The 20,430-nt window shown below is 30.4% G+C and overlaps 1 protein-coding gene across 1 annotated transcript; it reads left to right on the forward strand.

The window, feature by feature from the left end:
* The first annotated feature begins 15,169 nt into the window (after window positions 1-15,169).
* Window positions 15,170-16,338, forward strand: LOC124912374 (dof zinc finger protein DOF3.2-like). The gene is made up of 3 exons (XM_047452985.1): window positions 15,170-15,271; window positions 15,342-15,505; window positions 15,572-16,338. Exons 1-3 carry the CDS (start codon window positions 15,242-15,244, stop codon window positions 16,194-16,196), a joined length of 819 nt encoding a protein of 272 aa, XP_047308941.1. The 5' UTR covers window positions 15,170-15,241; the 3' UTR covers window positions 16,197-16,338.
* The last annotated feature ends 4,092 nt before the right edge of the window (window positions 16,339-20,430 follow it).

The following is a 20,430-nucleotide window of genomic DNA, read 5'->3' on the forward strand; positions in this document are numbered from 1 at the left end:
CCAGTTGACCGGCGTTCTGGTGATGATGGCCGCCATCATGTTGAACGTTGCCGTGTAGTAGGTGTTGGTGACATCTTTTCCAAGGATGCCCCTTCCTATTATATCATTGAGGAGCTGGTACTCAGCCCTCAAAGGAGATTTAGAGCCATGATCAGCAACAGGCTCGTCCGACCGTGCAAGGGAGAGAGAGCCTCAGCCTTAGTATCGGCCGGAGGGTTTAGGTCTGTCAGCCCTTGTTTGGGCAGATCAAAGCACCGAGCGAAGTCCTGCTCGGTGAAGTCAAAGAGAATACCCCCAACCTTAGATTGGATGTGGGTCTCAAAGTGGGGTGTCCCCCGGTGTACCCTGGCGTTGTTGTAAAATTCCAAGACAGATTGAGGATAGATGATTTGCTTGTCATCCAGAAAATACCGGAGGCCAGTATCTTCCAGCTGTTTGATCATCCGATACAGCTCATAATGATCGGTATCGGAGCAAGATTCAAAGTCTACTTGGAGAATGTTTGTGAAGATAGACATGGTTAGGTTGCCTTAGAGAGAGGATGTTTTTGTGAGATTTTTGCCTTAGTGATGGAAAGAGTGTATTGTTTTGTGAGTGTTTTGGTGAGTGAGTGCTTCCTTTAAATACTGGTGTTGGGGCTAACCTATTATCCGGGCATTAAATGAGATAAAGTATATTAACCGCAGGATAAGAATCTTTGCATAAAATAGGCAGTTTTGCAGGTCTAGGTGTCGGTCATAGGCCTGGACTGTGAAAGATATCAAAAGATCTTCACGTCTTTTTAGGCGCGACCAGGTTTATTCTGAAAAGGCAATGATGCAGAGCAGAGACCTTTAACCTCTGATAACTATTCCTCTTCTGTTTGAAATTCAAATAATCTTGGGTAGCCTTCTTCCGAACCGGTCAGCTATCAGTTGTTCATCCCGATGCGGTTACATGGTGCATGCACCAAGTAGCCGGTCGGTTTACTCTATCTGATAAACTGGGCGGTTCTTCCACAAACACCCCGAAGATTCAAAGTTCAACATCTTAGGAAGAATTACCGGTTTGTCTGTCTGAACCGATTTCCCTTTAAGTATCCTTTGGAAGGATTTGGCTAATATCGGTTAAGCCGAGAGTAAGTCTAAATTGAGAAAACTTAGCTTCCTGCAGCGGCTTCGTGAAGATATCGGCTATTTGCTGATCGGTCGGTACGTACTCCAGCCGGATATGCTTCAGCGTGACATGCTCTCGGATGAAGTGATGTCTGATGTCGATGTGCTTGGTTCTGGAGTGGAGAACCGGGTTGTAGGTGATCGCAATGGCACTTGTGTTGTCACAGAAAATCGGGGACTCTTCGGCTATAATACCGAAGTCCTTCAGCTGCTGTTGGATCCAGAGGAGTTGAGAGCAGCAGCTTCCGGCCGCCAGGTATTCAGCCTCCGCGGTTGATGTAGCCACCGATGTCTGCTTCTTGCTGTGCCATGACACCAGTCGGTCACCAAGGAACTGACATGTTCCACTGGTGCTTTTCCTATCGATCTTGCACCCTGCATAATCTGCGTCTGAGTAGCTTGTTAGATTAAAGGATGAGTCCTTTGGATACCACAGACCGACATCAGGAGTGCCTTTCAGATACTTCAGTATCCTCTTTGCGGCTGTGTAGTGGGATTGCTTTGGGTTTGCTTGGAATCTCCCACACACACCAACTGCAAACAGGATGTCCGGTCTACTCGCTGTCAGGTACAGTAAGGAACCGATCATGCCTCGGTATGCAATCTGATCTACCGATTGACCTTCATCGTCCCTGTCCAGTTTAATGGATGAGCTCATTGGAGTGGCCGCCGAGGAGCATGTGTCCATACCGAATTTCTTTAGCAGCTCCTTTGTATACTTAGGTTGACTGATGAATGTTCCTTCCTTGAGTTGTTTAACCTGAAGACCTAGGAAGAAACTTAATTCTCCCATCATACTCATTTCAAATTTGTCAGTCATCATTTTTGAGAACTTGTCGCAAAGCTTTGGATCGGTGGAACCGAAAATAATATCATCTACATAAATTTGAACAAGTAGGATATGTTCCTTCTTTTCAAACTTAAACAAAGTTTTATCCACCGAACCGATGGTGAAATCATGCTCTAATAGAAATGCGGTTAGCGTATCATACCAGGCTCTAGGTGCTTGCTTTAGACCGTATAAAGCTTTGTTCAGCCGGTATACATGATTTGGAAATGCAGCATTTTTGAAACCGGGTGGTTGTTCAACGTACACTTCTTCACGTAGATCACCGTTCAGAAATGCACTTTTAACATCCATTTGAAAAACCTTAAAGTTTTTGAAAGCCGCAAAAGCTAGAAAAATTCTAATGGCTTCAATTCTGGCTACATGAGCAAATGACTCTTCAAAGTCAATGCCTTCTTCCTGTTTGTAACCTTGAGCCACTAATCTGGCTTTGTTCCTCGTGACCAAACCGTCTTCATTGAGTTTGTTTCTGAATACCCATCTTGTTCCTATGACCGATTGATCTTTCGGTCTGGGAACTAAGTACCAGACTTTACTACTCTCAAACTGGTTTAGCTCTTCTTGCATTCCCAAGATCCAATCCGGATCTAACAATGCTTCATCTATTCTTTTTGGTTCAATCTGGGATATAAAAGCAGAGTTAAAATATCCTTCCAGAAGTTGACTCCTAGTTCGAACAGGTTCTGAAGGGTCACCTATAATTTGCTCAGGAGGATGTTTACTATTTCTTCTGAGATTCAGTTCAGGAGTGTCTACCAGGTTACCGGTAACTTGACCAAGGCTAGACATGTCGGTAGGTTGACCGAGATTGTCAGACCGACCGACTCCCTCGGATTGGACCGAAGTGTCAGCTTCCTGTTGTGAAACAGCTTGATCCAGCTGGGTATCAATGTTACCCATTAGGTCATGGACAAACCGCCTGAAGACCGGAGTCTCATCTTCACTATCAGAATGAATATCGTTATTTTCCAGTCTGTTGTGTAGATCAAAGCATGAAGCAGTATTGCTTTCAACCGATTCATCGAAAACAACATGAATTGTTTCCTCCATGGTTGCAGTTCTATTATTATAAACTCTGTATGCTTTACTCACTGCCGAGTATCCAAGCATGATGCCGGTATCGGTCTTTGCATCAAAAGCGGTGAGTTGGGTTTTACCATTTATATGAATATAACATTTACAACCGAAAATCCTGAGATACTTGAGTTTAGGAACTCTGTTAAAATAAACCTCATACGGTGTTTTGTTGTGAAATCTGTTTATCAAGGACCGGTTTTGTGTATGGCATGCAGTGTTGGAGATCCGGTTTCTTGCATGGTTGTCCAGATTGTTCCTTCTTTTATCTTCAGCCGTCCATTCTTTTCTATCTTTATCAATGAATATCGGTCCGTCGGTTAGAATGAATTCCATTTCATCATCCAAGGTGACTAGGTGCAGGTGCATGCGTGCCTTCCAGTTGGCAAAGTCATCACCTTCTAGCATTGGAGGCCTATCCTGATACATGTTTGCTTGAGTATTGAAACTAACTGCTCTGATACCAATTGTTAGGATCTAGGTCGTCGCTAGTGGACCGGGGGTTGGACCGGTTAGCGGTTCTCACTCGTAGGGTGGTGGTTAATCCGGTTAGAGATTAACACCGGGGTTTCAATACTACACAACCTGTCACAAACCCTTGAACTAGGTTCAAGCGCGGAAGAGGTTTGCTTTTAGGTTGAAGCGGCACACTTGTATGATAGGCGAAATCGGTTTCGGATGATGAAGATTTGGAGATGGTGGGTCGGTTTCAGTGATCTGGATATTCGGTATGGTTAAGTTAGTCGGTTTGGAGCGATGTAGTTAAGTTAGTCGGTCAGATAATGAAGCCGGCAGAAAGTAAATAACACAACAGATTTTATGGATGTTCGGAGATAAAACTCCTACGTCACCCCTTCCTCTCGAAACCGCGAGAAGGATATTCACTAAGGAATACAAATACAAGCCGATCGAGACTTATTCTCTACTCGATAACACTCTTACAATTTACACCGAAATTGTAGAACACACTTTTAACTTTCAACACTTAGGCTTTCTAGAATAGCACACTGTTATCACTTGTAGTAAATGCTCTTAGCTCTTGTTATCCCAATGTATGTCCCGCATTTACTCTTCTGCAACTGCCTCTTTTTATAGGTGAAATATGCCAACGGTCATATTTCAAAGCCTTGAATCTGATTGGCTGATCAGAGATGCAGTGATTCAGTGTCTCAGTGTTTCAGACCTGCGGTCGTCTCAGACCTGCCGGTCTATTCTTCCGGTTTGCAAGACAGACCTGTCGGGTTTGTCTTTTACTCAATGTAGGCACTGTCTGTTTGGGCAGTTGTCTGTACTTTGAAGATTTCCTTTCTGGCTTATCCCTAAGTAGAAGGATCCGGTAGTACTGTTTTCTGCAGCCTACAGTCTTTCCTCAGACTTGCATGGATATGGAAGTATTCAGTCTGTTTCTTTGGTATCATTCTCAACAGATACCCAAAATATCTTCTTGTACTAGTCGGCCTCTTGACTTGGCCGAATGTCTTTTGGTAGTGAAGTAACCGGACTTCTTCCGGTTATTCTTGTCTTGTGGATAATCGGTTGTTTGATGGTTCCGGTTTTGAGCTTTGGCCGATTCTTCCTTTGTGCGGTCATGTTCCGAATACTCTTGATTGGTTTGGTAGCTTGACCGGGTCGGTTTCTTCAGTTGGTTCTCTTGTTCATCCGGTCCGGTTCCTTGTTCCTGCATTGGAAGTTTGTTTAAGTTAGGTTTATTCGAACCGGTCTGAATTTATCTAACACTATCATTTTTAAGTTTTTGTTTTTATTTCAAAATAAGTTAACACATAAACATCTTTAGCGTCCGAACTAGGTTTAAATCTCACAGAATTTTTTTATTAGTTATTAGTTATTTTTTATTTTAAAATAAGTTAATAGACAAACATCTTTAGTAGATGAAAATAAATGAGGTGTTGAATATGAAAAATAGGCCAAGTGGTCTAAGGCACTAGTTTTAAGTTATATTATTATCGTGGGATGGAAATGCATGAGGTGTTGTACATCAATATGACAGTTTTGTAGAGCGTTTTAGGGCGCTAGATTTAGGCTCTAGTCCGAAAGACCGTGAGCTCAAATCTTACAACAATATTTTTTAGGATTTTATTTTCATTTCAAAATAAGTTAACACAAACATTTTTAGCGTCGAAATTGGGTTCAAATCCAACATAATTTGTGTATGAACTTTTTTATTTTCTAAATAAATTAATAGACAAACATCTTTAGTAGATGAATGAGGTGTTGTATATAAAGATAATGCTGAATGGTCTACGACACTAGATTTAAGCTACAACTTGAAAGTGTGATGAAAATGCATGAGTTGTTGTACATCTATATGACACAAATGTCGAGCGGTTTAAGGTGTCAAATTTAGGTACTGGTCTGAAAGGCGTGAGTTCAAATTTCACAAAGTAAGATGAACATTTTACCTTTTAAACGAAGTTAAAAGTTGGAGAAACGACAATGTTCCATCTTTGGAAAATTAAAGATTGATGTCGTTCTTATATGTTCGTCGTCGCGAGGAAGACAACGACACTTGGTGAAACGACGTCGTTTCAGGCATCAATCTGAACGTAGAACGCTTTGTTGGTGTTCCATCCCCGATTGGGCATTCCATCGCGTTTCAGCTAATGACGTTGAGGCGCGCGTTAATTAATCATGTGCTTTGCAAGTGCGTGCTTCCTTCATTGTAGATGGCGACGCGGATGGTTATTGGTAGTTAGATGAAAATACAGCGCTCATCTGATGGTTGAGGTTTCTACTGCAGTGGTTCTTCAGGATTTCGGCCACACGGAATCACGTTGTATTTTTAATTTAAGGGTTTGTTTGAAATTGAATTTCCTCTTACCCTTTTGGACAAAATATTTTTAATAAATTTGACTTATATTTTGCCAACTTATTTTATTTTTGTATAATTTTGGGTTTAATAAATAGTTTATTTGGGATAAAATGGATACAACTTTATCCTAAATTATTTATTTTAATTCTTTTAATTTTTTAAAATTAATTTGAGATAAAATGAATACAACATTTACTCCCAAATTATTTTATTTATTTTTCTTAGTCATTATCCTTAATTAATTAGATATTAATTATCACATTAATTAATCTAATTAATTATTTAATTAGGTTTTGGCCTTAGTTTTAATTATTTTGATTTTATTTATTCAAAATTAATAAAAATAATTATTTTTAAATTTATAAATTAGGTATATAAAATTTTAGTGATTACAGTGATGAAAAATGAATGATGTGTTATATATATATATATGACAGTTTTGTCAAACAATCTAAGGCGTCTTATTAATGTTTTAGGACGAAAGGGCGTGAATATATATCCCACAATTATCATTTTTTGGTTTTATATCATTTCAAAATAAGTTAACACACAAACATTTTTAACGTCTAAGTCACTAGTTTTAAGTTACATCATTATCGTGCGATGTAAATATATGAGGTGTTGTACATTTATAAGATAGTTTGGCCGAGCGGTCTAAAGCGTCAATTTAGGCTTTAGTCCGAAAGGGTGTGGGTTTAAATCCTAAAAGTGTCATATTTTGGTCTTTATTTTCATTTCAAAATAAGTTAACACACAAACATCTTTAGCGTCGGAACTGAGTTCAAATCATAAGAATTTTTGTATGAGCGTTTTTTTATTTCAAAATAAATTAATAGACAAACATTTTTAGTAGATAAAGATGAATGAGGTGATGTATATGAAGATTACGCTGAGTAGTCTAAGAAACTAATTTTAAGCTATAACTTGATTCGTGTGATAAAAATGTACGAGGTGTTGTACATCTATATGATATTTTGGTTGAACGGTCTAAGAGGCCATATTTAGTCTTTGGTCTGAAAGGGTGTGGATTCAAATCCCACAATTGTTATTTTTTAAGTTTGATTTCATTTCAAAATAACTTAACAGAGAAACATCTTTTGAGTCGAAATTAAGTTTAAATATCATTTAGTCGAATGGTCTAAGGCTCTAGTTTTAAGCTACATCTTTAAACGTGTGATGTAAAATGCACGAGGTGTAGTATATCTATATGACAATTTGGCTAAGCCGTCTAAGGCTCTAAATTTAGGCTTTGGTCCAAAAGGACGTGGGTTCAAATTTCAAAAACTATAATTTTAAGCTTTTGTTTTTATTTCAAAATAAGTGAACACACAAACATCTTTAGCGAACTAGGCTCAAATCCCACTGACTATGAGTTTTTTATTTAAAAATAAGTTAATAGACAAACATCTTTAGTAGATAAAAATAAATTATGTGTCATGTATGAAAATTAATCCAAGTGGTCTAAGACACTAATTTTAAGTTATATATTTATCGTGGGATGGAAATACATAGATTTGTACATCTATATTACAGTTTTGTCGAGCGGTATAAGGTGACAGAAATTCTGGTCCGAAAGGCTTGTGTTCAAATTTTACTACTTTTATATTTTTATGTAGGTTCAAATCCCAAAGAGTTTATGTATGAGTTTTTTTTATATCAAAATAAGTTAATAGACCAATATCTTTAATAAAATGAAAATAAAAGAGGTGTTGTATTCCAATAGTATTAATGACAATTGTGGGCTTGAGTGAAAGGTGGGTTTTAAAATACCAGGTAGGCCAACTTAAATTCATTGATTTGTTAAGGCCCATTCTCACTTATTAATTTTGATAGCATTTTTGTGTAACAACTTATTATTATAAACATTATTTTTTATCATATAAAAACATTATATTTTTAATATCTCCAATTGTATTATGTTTCAAACCTATGTATTTGATGCAAAATTAAAAGGTGTTTTTCTAAATGAGGTAACTTTAATTAACTAAAATATTAATTATCACATAGGAACTAAATAGTTGATAAGATTTTATATTTTCTTGAAAATGAGTCGTACTTCTATTTTGATATAATTGTGTAATTAACTATATTACAAGATAAAAAAAAATGAATTGATTTTTAATATATCGTATTATAAATTATGTTTTCATGACAATTATATAAACAATTAGCAATATGTACAAAACTTTCGTAGTATTTCAACTTTATCTTTATTCATTATAAAAATGATAATTTAAAATATTAGGGTTTGTAATTATATGTTCTCATAAATTTCAGGTTTGTCTTAAGTTTAAATTGAATAAAAAAATAATTTAACTAGTATTGAAAATATAATATTATAATATTAAAATAAATATTTGATTTTGTTACAAACACAATAAAACTAAAAGTAAATCAATATAAAAATAAATAAAATATGATAGTTTTTTTATAATGAAAAACAAACACAAATCTATTAGAATTTTATCATATTTTTTGTTTTTTTCAGAATTTTATCATAAAACTCAACATTATTTTAACTATATAATCACTCATTTTATATATTTAAATAAAAAAAATTACCCTTTATTTAATTATATAAATTTAATTAATATTTTTTTACTTTTAACCATAAAAATCTATTTTTTTTAGAAATTTAAGTAATCATGATTTTTTTTTTTTTTACAAAAAAAAAAAAACCTAATAAGTAATAACCATTTCATCACATATCACACGAGACAATGTTGTTAGTTTGGTCCAAATGTTAAATGTATGTAAGATGGTATTTTATAGTATAATTTATTATCTAGAGAGACTAGTACTATCTCTTAGTTTGTACTATATTGTTTTTATTATTTTTTCAGATATCTTTGCAAAAGAATAGAGTATTGAAATATGTTCTACTTTAAACCAAATATACATATATATGTGAGAATAATTCTTAAATATAAATAAATGCATGCTTCAATAAGAGCTTAATAAATTGACCAAACTTATGGGTATAAATAGATTGGATTGAAATTATTTAAATAATTTATTTAGTATAGAACTATGAAAAGTTGGGTTATTATTTAAAATATATTAATATTTAATAAAAATAATTTTTATTTAAAAATATAAAAATAATTAATAAATTAAAAGGAATAGTGAATTATATAAATAACTAAATGAATTATTCAAATAATCTTTATCAAACAAGTTAAAAGAAAAAACAAGAATTCTTTCATGTTTAATAAAGATCAATTAAATGTCACCTTAAAAATGTATTTTATTTTTATAAATTTTAAATAAATAATTTCACTCTTCATAATTTCAAATAATACATTTTTTTTTTACAAACAATTTTTTAGAATTATATGAATTTATTTATTGATAATTAAATTGTTTTTGTTTAAATATATATTTTTTGAAAAATAAGAATATACTTGACTTGAGAATGTGGGAAACTAAGTATGACCCCACTAAGAAAAACATGATTTGATATGACAGTAAGCCGCATTTGTCTATGCCACGTAGCACACTGTGGGTCCCCCACCTGGTTGGTCCCACCGACCATTAGCGTGTTCTTCTTCCTCGTCCTCTCTTCTGTATGGGTCCGCGCGCTACTTTCACTTTCTTCTATTGTTATTATTATTAATAATACTTTAATTTAAATAATTAATTATGTTGTAATAATGCTTAGGCCTGCTTTATTATTAATTATTTTAATAATTTTATTTGGTATAAATAAAATAATATATAATAGTAAAATAAAATTTAAAAAATATATAAAATTTATTTTAATATTTTAATTGTTGAGTTGAGTTATGTTATTAATAAAAGGATGGGTCAAATTTTATTTGATTACGTTGAAATTATGTTTTAAAAAAATCAACCGAATAAAGTTTTAGAACTATTGGAGTTATTGTTATAACATGATTTATTTAAAAATAATGATTGATGGTGATTTTGAGAAAATATAAAATATTTTTTATAAAAAAAATTTAAGAGTATTAATATATAATAATAAAATAAAAATAAAAAAAATTTGTATTTTTTTAATGAATTGATTGATATAATAGAGAATAAGAAAATAAAAAGAATGTTTTTTAAATTTGAGTTATTTAAATAATTCAAATCTAAACTCTAACTAGTTTTCAAATTGGATATAGATATTGAAAGTGGAAGAATTATGTATTATTAAGACATTTGTATTATTAGAAAAGGTTATACCTATTCAACTAATAAATATTTATATAAATTTTAAATTTCTTTATTAATATTTTATAAAATTTGTACGTACTTTTATCATTTTAAAACCGGTTCTATGTTAATATATTATTTTACATACGTTTATAATTTAAATAATTTTCTTTCATATATGCAAGGTTAGATATTGACGTGGTTTGACACGAAGATTGACTTCATATTTTTACAAAATTTAATGTGATCGAGATGTATCCAACACATTTGATAATAATAAGTGTAGATTGTTGCTACATATAATATTTGTATGGTTAGAAAGAAACTTACAACTGATGTTGAAACTTATTTAACAAGTTAGTGATAATATGTTACATAATATTATTTCATAAAATGGTAGATTAAATTTTGTTTAATTATTTTGAAGACTAAAATTTATTATTTAAAAATTATTAGCATAATATCAGTATCATTACATTTTATCAATCCTAAACTTCATAAAAAGTTGCAACTCTATGTCTTTATGAATGAATGATTCATATTTTCATTTGTAAGTGTTCTGGAAAAGGATAAAGATAATCCAACTCTTTAGAAAAATTAAATTACCCTATTTTAATTTTTATAAAATTAAAATAAAAAATATTTTAATAATTTGATAAAAAGTGAAAGGTAACAAAGAGTAAAAAGACAATACATTAGTTAAAGATGATAAAACTATACACTGGAACATAATATTCTTTTTAAATTTAAGTAAAATAGTTGGTAAATGGGTCAACATCACATACAATAGGAAAAAAATATTAAAAGTTAATTTAAACTTAACTTTTATTTAATGTCATACATCTTTTATAATGACATTTAATGCATTATACCTAAAAAAATTAGTTTCTTAGTTTTTTTTCACCAAAATACCCTAATAAAATTATGAAGATAAAAAATACAAGGTTGAAAAATAAATTTTAATATTTATTTAATAAATTGAGGATTTTGATAGTTAACAAGAAAAATTATGTGATAGAAGTTTTGTTTTTAAATCAAAACAATCCATGATCAAACATGTTCATAGTTATATTATTATAATGTTTTTTATTTAAATTTTAAATTTTATAAAAAAAAATATTTTGATCATTTAATTAATAAATTAAATAATTTAATGGTTGAAAAAAATATATATAATTTTTTGATAAAACAAAACCAAACAACCCATGATAAAAGGTGTTCCTTGTGAATGAGTAAGTGTAAATTGTACCTTACATCATCAATTATTAGGGACTAATTTATGTTAATCTTTTTGCATTTTTGTCATTCTTTTATTTCATCAATCATGTTATCCTAATATTCAATAAAGATTATGCATGTAGTTATTTTTAATAAAATTGTGATATTCTAAAAAATATATTATATATTATAAATGCATGTAGTTCTTCTTAAGAAAATTATGATCATCTAAAAAAGCAAAGACAAAATTGGTGTATGTTGAAAATATTCCAATGTAATGATGGTTGTTGAATTTATTATAATGACAAATATTTGAGTGATCATATATATAATAATAATAAATTAATCTCCTCATCCACTAACCAATTATGATCTCAAATCTCAATGATTCCCATGTTACACTAGTGTTAATAGTAAGACTAAGGTCTTGTTTGTATGGCCCATTTTATAAAGTGTTTCTTTTTGTATGATATTTCCTATTTTTAACTCATATATATAATTGTATTATATATTTAACTTGTAAAATCGTGTATCAAAATGCATTTTATTTTCTTATTTAAATAATTTAATCTTATTCAGAATCTATAATTTAACTCTCACTTAAATTAGAAAAATTTTAGTAAAAATTGAATTAAAGACGTTTGATTGTTTTAACTTAATTAAACTATCATTGAAGGTTAAATAACTTAAGTCTCATTTAATTTGAGATATAATTAGGGACGGACTTAGGATTTACAGTTTAGGTGGGTTGAAAAAAATTTGGGGTACGCTAAAAATAATATCGAATTTTTTTTTAATAAAACGAGTAAATAAATATGAATTTTATCAATTTTTAATAATTATATAAATCAATAGTGAATTATGTTAAAAAAAATTAAAAAAATAATTGGTATTGTCAAATTTGAAAAAAAAAAAGAAAAAAAAAAGAAGGATATGTATGCCATGCTATATAATAAACCCTAAGTAAAAAAAATTAATAATGTATGACTTGTAAGATTCTATCTTAACCTCACTTAATTAATTACATTATTTGAATTAATTCTCAATTAAGATATTAATTTACTTATAAAATTTAAATATTACATACAATATTGTTATGATAAAGTAACATAAATTTAATCAAACAATATTTTCAAATTCTAACCCAATTTACTTCAAATAGTCCCAAATCAAACAAGTTAGCTCTTTGACCTTATTCATTTTGTTCATTTCAAGTTATCCTAGATTAGTTTCAAATAATATACTTCCTCAATAACTTCATTTAATATCAATTAATAATATCTCTTCAAAAACCCCAAATAAAAACTCTCAAATAACCAACATCAAACAAAACCTTTTATATTGAACTATAAATTAACATAAATAAATTCTTTAATCAAGCAATATTTTCAAATTCTAACCCAATTTACTTCAAATAGTCCCAAATCAAACAAGCTATAGCTCTTTCACCTTATTCATTTTAGCCATTTCAAGTTATCCTAGATTATAGTTTCAAATAATATTATACTTCCTCAATAACTTCATTTAATATCAACCAATAACATCTCTTCAAAACCCACAAATAAAAACTCTCAAATAACCAACACATCAAACAAAACCTATGAACTATTTTGATAACCCTAATCAAACCTAGCAAAAACTTATTAATTTTTAATAATAAATAAAAAATTTTCAAAAAAGCCAAATTAGGTCTTCTCTCTTTGTCTAGTCGTGTCTGGTCTGTCTCTATCTAGAAGAGCAAAATAAAGATGCATGAAAGTCATCACCAGTGATGAAATGGGTAAGAAGAATGCAGGAAATTGTCTATAGCAAAGATTGAATTATAACAAGTAATTAATTAATAATAATATTCATCTTCCAACTATACTATAAAAAACATTCTCTCTTTTGATGTGTTTGAAATTTGCAGATTGATTCTTTGCTTGAAAGATGGCGCCATCATATTCGGGCATATGTCTTGGTCAGAGTTTCCCATCTTTTTATTTTTATTTTTTTTTGCTTTATTCTTCTTCATCACACTCACATTATTTTCTTTGACTGGTCAACAAACTTCTTTGACGAGTCGTCTCTATCATCCCAAATTTAACCCTAGCTAGCTAGGTCCCACCTTAAAGTTGATCTTCATCATTTGCATTTTGATCGGCTCCTCAATTTTATATGGTATGATCAAATTTGGGATCCGGTATCATCATCCATTTTAAATTAATCAAATTTTGATTTAGTGTAGTTAAATATTAGGCTAAATATCATGTTTCTATTCTTTTTATAAACACTTTAAATCATTGATTATGTTTATGGGTTAATTCACTGTTAAATTAAAATTGTAGAAAATACCCTTGTTTGTTGGTGTTTTTTATTTTTTTTTATGTTTTTCTTATTATTTTAAAATGATTAATTTTGTTGTATTTCGGTTGAGTTTAGTAACAATGTAAACACTCTTATTTTTTTCATTATGTCTAAACGATTATTATTTAAATCATATTGCATGTGTTATTAAAAAAATATAGTAGGTTTATATAGAGACACTTATAATTCAATGGTAGAGCGTAAAAACTCGTGTTTTAAGGTTATTCGTTTGAATCTTTACATCGGGGTCATTTAAAAAAAGATGAAGATAATTTTAAGTTAGTTAGTTAATTATATCATATTAACTCGTTCTCAAGGTCGTGAATTTGAGTCTTCAGTCTTCACACATTCGGAATGATAAAAACAAATAACCAAAAACAATTATTTTAGGTAGTTATATTATTTATAAAATTGATATTTAATTTAAATTCAATTTTTTTTAAACATTTTTAAGATTACCAATTTCAAGAAGATATTTAAATATTTTTAAATTTTGTTTAGAGAGAATAAAGCACGTCATACCTATAGTAAAAAATTTAAACGATTTTTAGTGAGAATCGAACTATAACTTTTGAATCTCTTAAACAAAAAGAAAGGTTAATGAGATAGACATGCAATTATTAATATTGTTTAAATTAGACATTGGGATCAAACTAGACCTAAGAGTAGTGGGGAGCCAATGGTCCATAAAATTCTTGTAGTGGGGTCAAGGAATTGAATCTAGGGAGTATACATAGAACAATGATTATGTCCACAAGACAAGGACATTTAGTACTGCCAATAAGGAGCCTATCTAGTTAGGACAATATTTAATTTATCTCTTAAATCCAAGGTATGAGGAACGAACGAACGAACGAACTCTTCTTCGAGGATGATCGTGATCATCTTATGTTACTATTTATTATTAGTTATAATTAAGTCATCACAATAATAGTGTTATAAATTATATTATTTATAAAATTGACAAGCCTCTCCTAAATGAACTCGAGGTTAGGTGGTTCGAGAATTGCTTACTAACTCTTTCTATAGAAATCAGGGATCCATCTTTGAGATTAAGACTTGTATTTTCTTCGAGTTCTTTTTAATGTGTTGATATGAACATATAGACTTGAAGTAGATACCTAATGTCTTAACGATTATAACAATAATTAACTAAAAATACGATTTGAACAACTAAGTGTTTCAAATGCATTTAGCAATAATAGCGATGCAATCAGGGCACCATTGCAATTAGTGTATAAATTGAACGAAATAAGCTTAATCATACAAACCCTAAATAATGAATTCGATTTGTGGGCCTAAAACACCAATTTTAGAAAATAAAAAATATAAAAGAACAAAAAAAAGACTCTTTCTTGGGACCTACAAAGAATGTCACATGGATCCGTTACAGCTGATCAGTACACATTTTCTCTCTCCTCTCTTTTTCCACTCTCTCTCACGCATCGATCCAAACCGTACAATACTTGATCTTGTAATCAATTGAATCCAAATTCTTTATCTTATCTCTCTCCATATATATATATATATATATCATATTCATCTATCTATTCCCCACAAGCAATTCTCACTTCTCTCTCTAGATTCAAGTTTCACTTCACTAAGGTAAGGATGAATCGTTCAAGAGGACAACCTATTCAGGTACACAATTTCTTTGATCTTTTCAAATCTATTTGTTTATGGGTTTTAATCATAAGTTATGAAATCTCAGGAAATGGGAAGTGAAACCCTAGAAAGCATACTGATCTGCACAAAACAGCCACAACAAGAGAAGAAGACAAGACCTCATGCAGAACAAGCCCTAAAATGTCCAAGATGTGATTCAACAAACACCAAATTCTGCTACTACAACAATTACAGCCTAACCCAACCAAGGTATATAAATAATTCACTCTTTATTTTTTCATGCAAAAAAACCTAACCCTATAAGACACATTACAGGTACTTCTGCAAGTCATGTAGACGCTACTGGACTCAAGGTGGAACCCTAAGAAATGTTCCTGTTGGTGGAAGTTTCAGGAAGAACACCAAGAAATCATCGTCATCTTCTTCGTCGTCTAAGACTAGTAAGACCGGCCAAGACCATCCACCGCTTCTTCATAATCATTTTCCATCCTTAACCTATGATTCCAACCATGATCATCTTGCCCTAGTACCGTTTTCAAACTTGCCCATGAGATTTGATCATGAAGTCAATGTAGGAAACTACCATCTTCATCATGAATCGGCAATGAATTTTCAGAATTTGTATTATGGGGATCATATGGGTGGTCAAACGTCTCAAATGGGGATTAATAGTGGAGGGATGATCATGGATCATGGGCTGAATCCGGTTGATCATCAAGAAATGGCGGCGACGATTCCGTTTGAGGAATTGAGTGGTATGGGGGAGTATGGTAACAATAGAGTGCTTTGGGGATTTCCATGGAAATTGGCTGGGGAAAATGGAGATAACAACATGAATATGGTGGGGGATTATCATGATCAAAAGGGGATTAATACTAATTGGAATGGAATTGGATCATCTTCTAATTGGCATGGACTTCTCAATAGCCCTCTTATGTAGAGTTTTATTATCGAATAGACTTTTTTTTAATGTTGTTGCAAAGAAAGGAAAATCATAGTTTAACTTCAATCCATTTTGAGTTTGTAATGACATGATTAGTAGATTTAAATCTTCTATTAAATTTGGTTTCTTATTCTTAAGATTAAGAGAATGTGTGTTGTTTGTGAAAGGTTGTCAAATTAGTGAAATCTTAAAAAGAAAAAACATTGTTTTGAAAAATGAATTTGTGGGTTATTTATAATATTAAGGTTAATTATGTAAATAGAACTATCAGGAACTTCACAATATTCAACCCTCACTTTTAAAACTGCATTTTTATTGGATTAACTGCACAATTATAAAATAAATAATATAATTATTCTATATTAAAATATTATACGGTATAAATAAGATATATAATAATGTTTTGAATTAAAATTATAAACTATAAACTTTATTACATGACACCTTAGTTGAAAAAATAAATAGTTATAAAGGAATGGATAAAAATTGCCAAAGTTAATATGTTTATATTTATAAACCACACAATAATAATTTAATATTGATGATAACATAAAATCAAACACACACACAAAGGGAGATTATGGATGACAATGTGTATTGTATCCGGGTTGAATTCGAGTAAATCGGAGTCGGGTAGAGGAGGGGAGAATGTACACAATCGGATATTAAGACGGTAAGTATACGAAATTCAAACATGATATCTAACTATATTAATATTAAAAATAAAATATTTTTTTATTAAAATTTATTGTGACATTTCAAATATCACATCAATACAAACATCATCCTAAATACATCATTTACTTGGTTATTTTCACACTCCACTCCAAATTTATTTTTAATATATCTAAAAATAAATTATTTATTCATAATTACTCTTATTATTCAATTTTTTTTTAATAACAAGATGTTATTTATTTCTATCACTCTTTATTTTCAACTTTTAATTTTATTTTTCAGCCTTTGTTTTAACTTTTTTTCTTTCAATTATATAATAATAATAAAGTAGTTATTTTTTAAAACATTTATAATGCAAGTATATATAGGTAGGTAAGTAAGTAATGTTTTTTATTTGTCATTTTTAATATTTTGATATTACTAATTTTAAAATTATTTTTTTATTTAATAAAGTAACATTATTTTTTTCAACCTCTACGATTTTTTAAATATTTAATAGGATAATAGAGTATCCGACAAATTGTTAATGGTAATATAAATAGAGATAACCGTCGAAGTCGGAGTAGACAAAATTGAATAGTAAAATAAAAATCGGGATCAAGAACCTACTTTCAATATCGGCAAGATAGTGCACCATTGTCATTAGTAAAAGAGATCTTGAGCCTTATTTTAATCAGATAAGCTATATTGATAATTCACATTATTAGGTATTGTTTGATGTTAATTAATGTTCTTATTACCATTTCTATCATATCATAATTATTTTTACAAAATATCAAATAAAATACACTTTATTATTTATAATATTTAAAATGTAAAAATATAATAAATGATTTTTTAAATTAATTCTATCAATCAAGTTTTGTGTTAAGATTTTATTTAGATCTAAGTTTATTTGGGTAAAAATATAAATAATCTTTATGTATAGACAAATATATATATATATATATATATATATATATATATATATATATATATATATATATATATTATAATATTAGTCCAATCATTTGAATTTGTTCAATAAAAAACATAAAACATAAAGTTAAGCTTTCTTAAAAAGAAGTTAATTTATTTAACTTTTTCATTTTCTTAAAAGTCTAAGTAACAATTATTTTAGGATACAACTATTCTCCGCGAGTTAAACATAAATCTCGTAAACAAATCTCACCAAGGTATCCTAGTGGTAAGAGTCGATTTAAGAGACCAAAAAATCACAGGTTCAATTCCATCTGAAAGCGTTTTGAGTTTAAGCGGGGGACATGAACGTGGGATGTCATGCTAGTTCTCTTTTAATTCCTCCAAAAAAAAATCCCGTAAACACACTCAACAAATTAAACGTCTAATTAATTTCTGACGGTTAAACATAAAACTCAAATTTAGGATCTTAGTTAAACTGGAATATCATTCTCTTTGTCACTATCTAGAAGATGGGATAGTTTAATTATTTGTCTACCTATCATCAATTGAGGTACAAAACTTAGATGGAATGAGGATGATGAACAATTGATCATCTCTACAGAGTTGATAGTCGAACAAATTTATCTTGTTGATTTATGAATCTCCACTTTTCAACATAAACTTGTTTTTCGTAATATCAATTTGAAGTTACAGCAATGTGTACAATTTTTGGAGTGTAAAGTGATCATTATTAATCCTAAGAAGCCATTTTCTATTTTAGTTTTAAAAATCACGTCCTTTCAACACTATGAAAAAGAGGGTTTGTTAGCACCTCAAATAAAAAAGTTATTAAGTTTACAATAATGTTTGAAAGAACTCTAACCCAAAGTGAATTTGGATTATAGATAAATCTCTATGCTTACTTCACACAAAGAATTATTCATTTGAAATTCAAAAGACAATGAAACAAAGCCCTCTTAGGTTTTTAGTATGACAAACATATTAAACCATTTACTTGATCAATTGGTGCATTTGTGGTTTATAGAACTTGTCTACCAAAAATTAGAAATTTCTCTATATATTCAGATATTTGATCAGGACTGTTTGGAGAAATAAGAAGATATGCATAATTGAAATAATTTGGTATGGAATTCAACACTTACTTCCTTACTAATATAACTATATAACTGAGTAGATTCAATTTTAAATTTTAAATTTTGAAACATTTGAGCTTTTTACCTTCTCCTGTCTTAAGAATTTTCCAAGTATTTCTCAAACTATCTAAACAAGGCATATTTAAAATCCTTTTTATTGTCTGATTAAATGGTTAAGTGTGTTTGCGAACTACATACTTAATTCGTTTTCCCATTTTTTTTTTAAAAATATCATTTTTATTGCATTTTTATCCAAAATTGATTCATTTTTTCCAAACTTTTGTATTTATTAACACTTGTAAAAAAATGACCTTTACCGACAGATATTACCGAGGGTTTTATAAAACTCTCCTAATTGATCCCGAGAGGAACGAATCTTTCGTTATTGAAAATAGATTCCAAGAGGGGTCTAAAATTTTCGGGTTTACTAATTAGTACCGAAAGTTCTACAAAGAACTTTCGGTTTTGACATTCCCAAAAATTAAAAAAAATTCTAAGTGTTGGGAGTTTAGTTAATTGCAAAGGTTATTCCAAAAACTTTCGGTGTTACCTTTCCTGAAATGTTTAAATGCGAAGGTTTTCCATTAAACTGTCGGATTTGACTCATCCTAAAAAATTGAAAAAATAAAATAAGTTGGAGAATGATTAATTGCGAAGGTTATTTAAAGAACTTTCGGTTTTACCTTTTCCTGAAATTGTTAATTGCGAAGGTTTATCCTATAAACCTTCGGTTTTGACTCATCCAAAAAAAGACAAAAAAATTAAATCTCGTGATTCTTATTACCGAAGGTTTTTCAATAAACCTTCGGTTCTGAGAATAGTCAAAACCGAAGGTTTATTGAAAAACCTTCGGTAAATACCTTTATAAATACAAACCATACCCCTTCTCTTTTTCATTCGCCTCTCTCTCCTTTCTCTCTCTCCCGTGCCGCAGTCGCCTCCGACGCTCCTCTTCTTCTTCTCAGTTCCAGGTTAATTTTTTATTTGTTTTTTGGTTTTAGATTTAGATTTGTTATCATTTAGTTTATATTATCTAGATTTATGCTATTTTAGATTATTTGTTTGGTAGTTTGATTTAGATTTGTTATTGTTTAGATTAGATTTATGTTAGTTTGTTAAATATATATAATTATGTTAGATTTTGTTAAATGAATGATATATTTTGGTTATTGTGTTTGATATATATATATGAAATGCATTTAGGATGGGTGAGTCATGGATGAGTATTCGGCGTACACCGGAGAAATTGTCTCGGTCATACCAGAATTTGCTAGCACAAACAGAAACTGCAACACGTGAGGAAGAGGTGAGAAAAATGACGCTGGAAATGGAGGAAATCTGATTGAGAGATGCGGAAAGAGGCCAAATGCTTAATGAAATTAAAGCGGACGGGGCTGAAATGTCGCAAAAATTGGAGAATCTCGAACAGCAAATTGAATTGTTGAAGAGGCAGAGTCAACCACACCCTCCTCCCCCCACATCTACTAATTAATTTCTCG

The sequence above is a fragment of the Impatiens glandulifera genome, chromosome 8 (genome assembly GCF_907164915.1).
Source record: "Impatiens glandulifera chromosome 8, dImpGla2.1, whole genome shotgun sequence".
NCBI lineage: Eukaryota > Viridiplantae > Streptophyta > Magnoliopsida > Ericales > Balsaminaceae > Impatiens > Impatiens glandulifera.

Excerpts from the sequence above, each read along its gene's own strand:
- LOC124912374 (XM_047452985.1), top strand. The coding sequence starts at position 15,242 with ATGAATCGTTCAAGAGGACAACCTATTCAG. Across the intron at positions 15,272-15,341 it reads CAAGAGGACAACCTATTCAG|GAAATGGGAAGTGAAACCCT; the intron begins GTACACAATTTC and ends ATGAAATCTCAG. Across the intron at positions 15,506-15,571 it reads TACAGCCTAACCCAACCAAG|GTACTTCTGCAAGTCATGTA; the intron begins GTATATAAATAA and ends GACACATTACAG.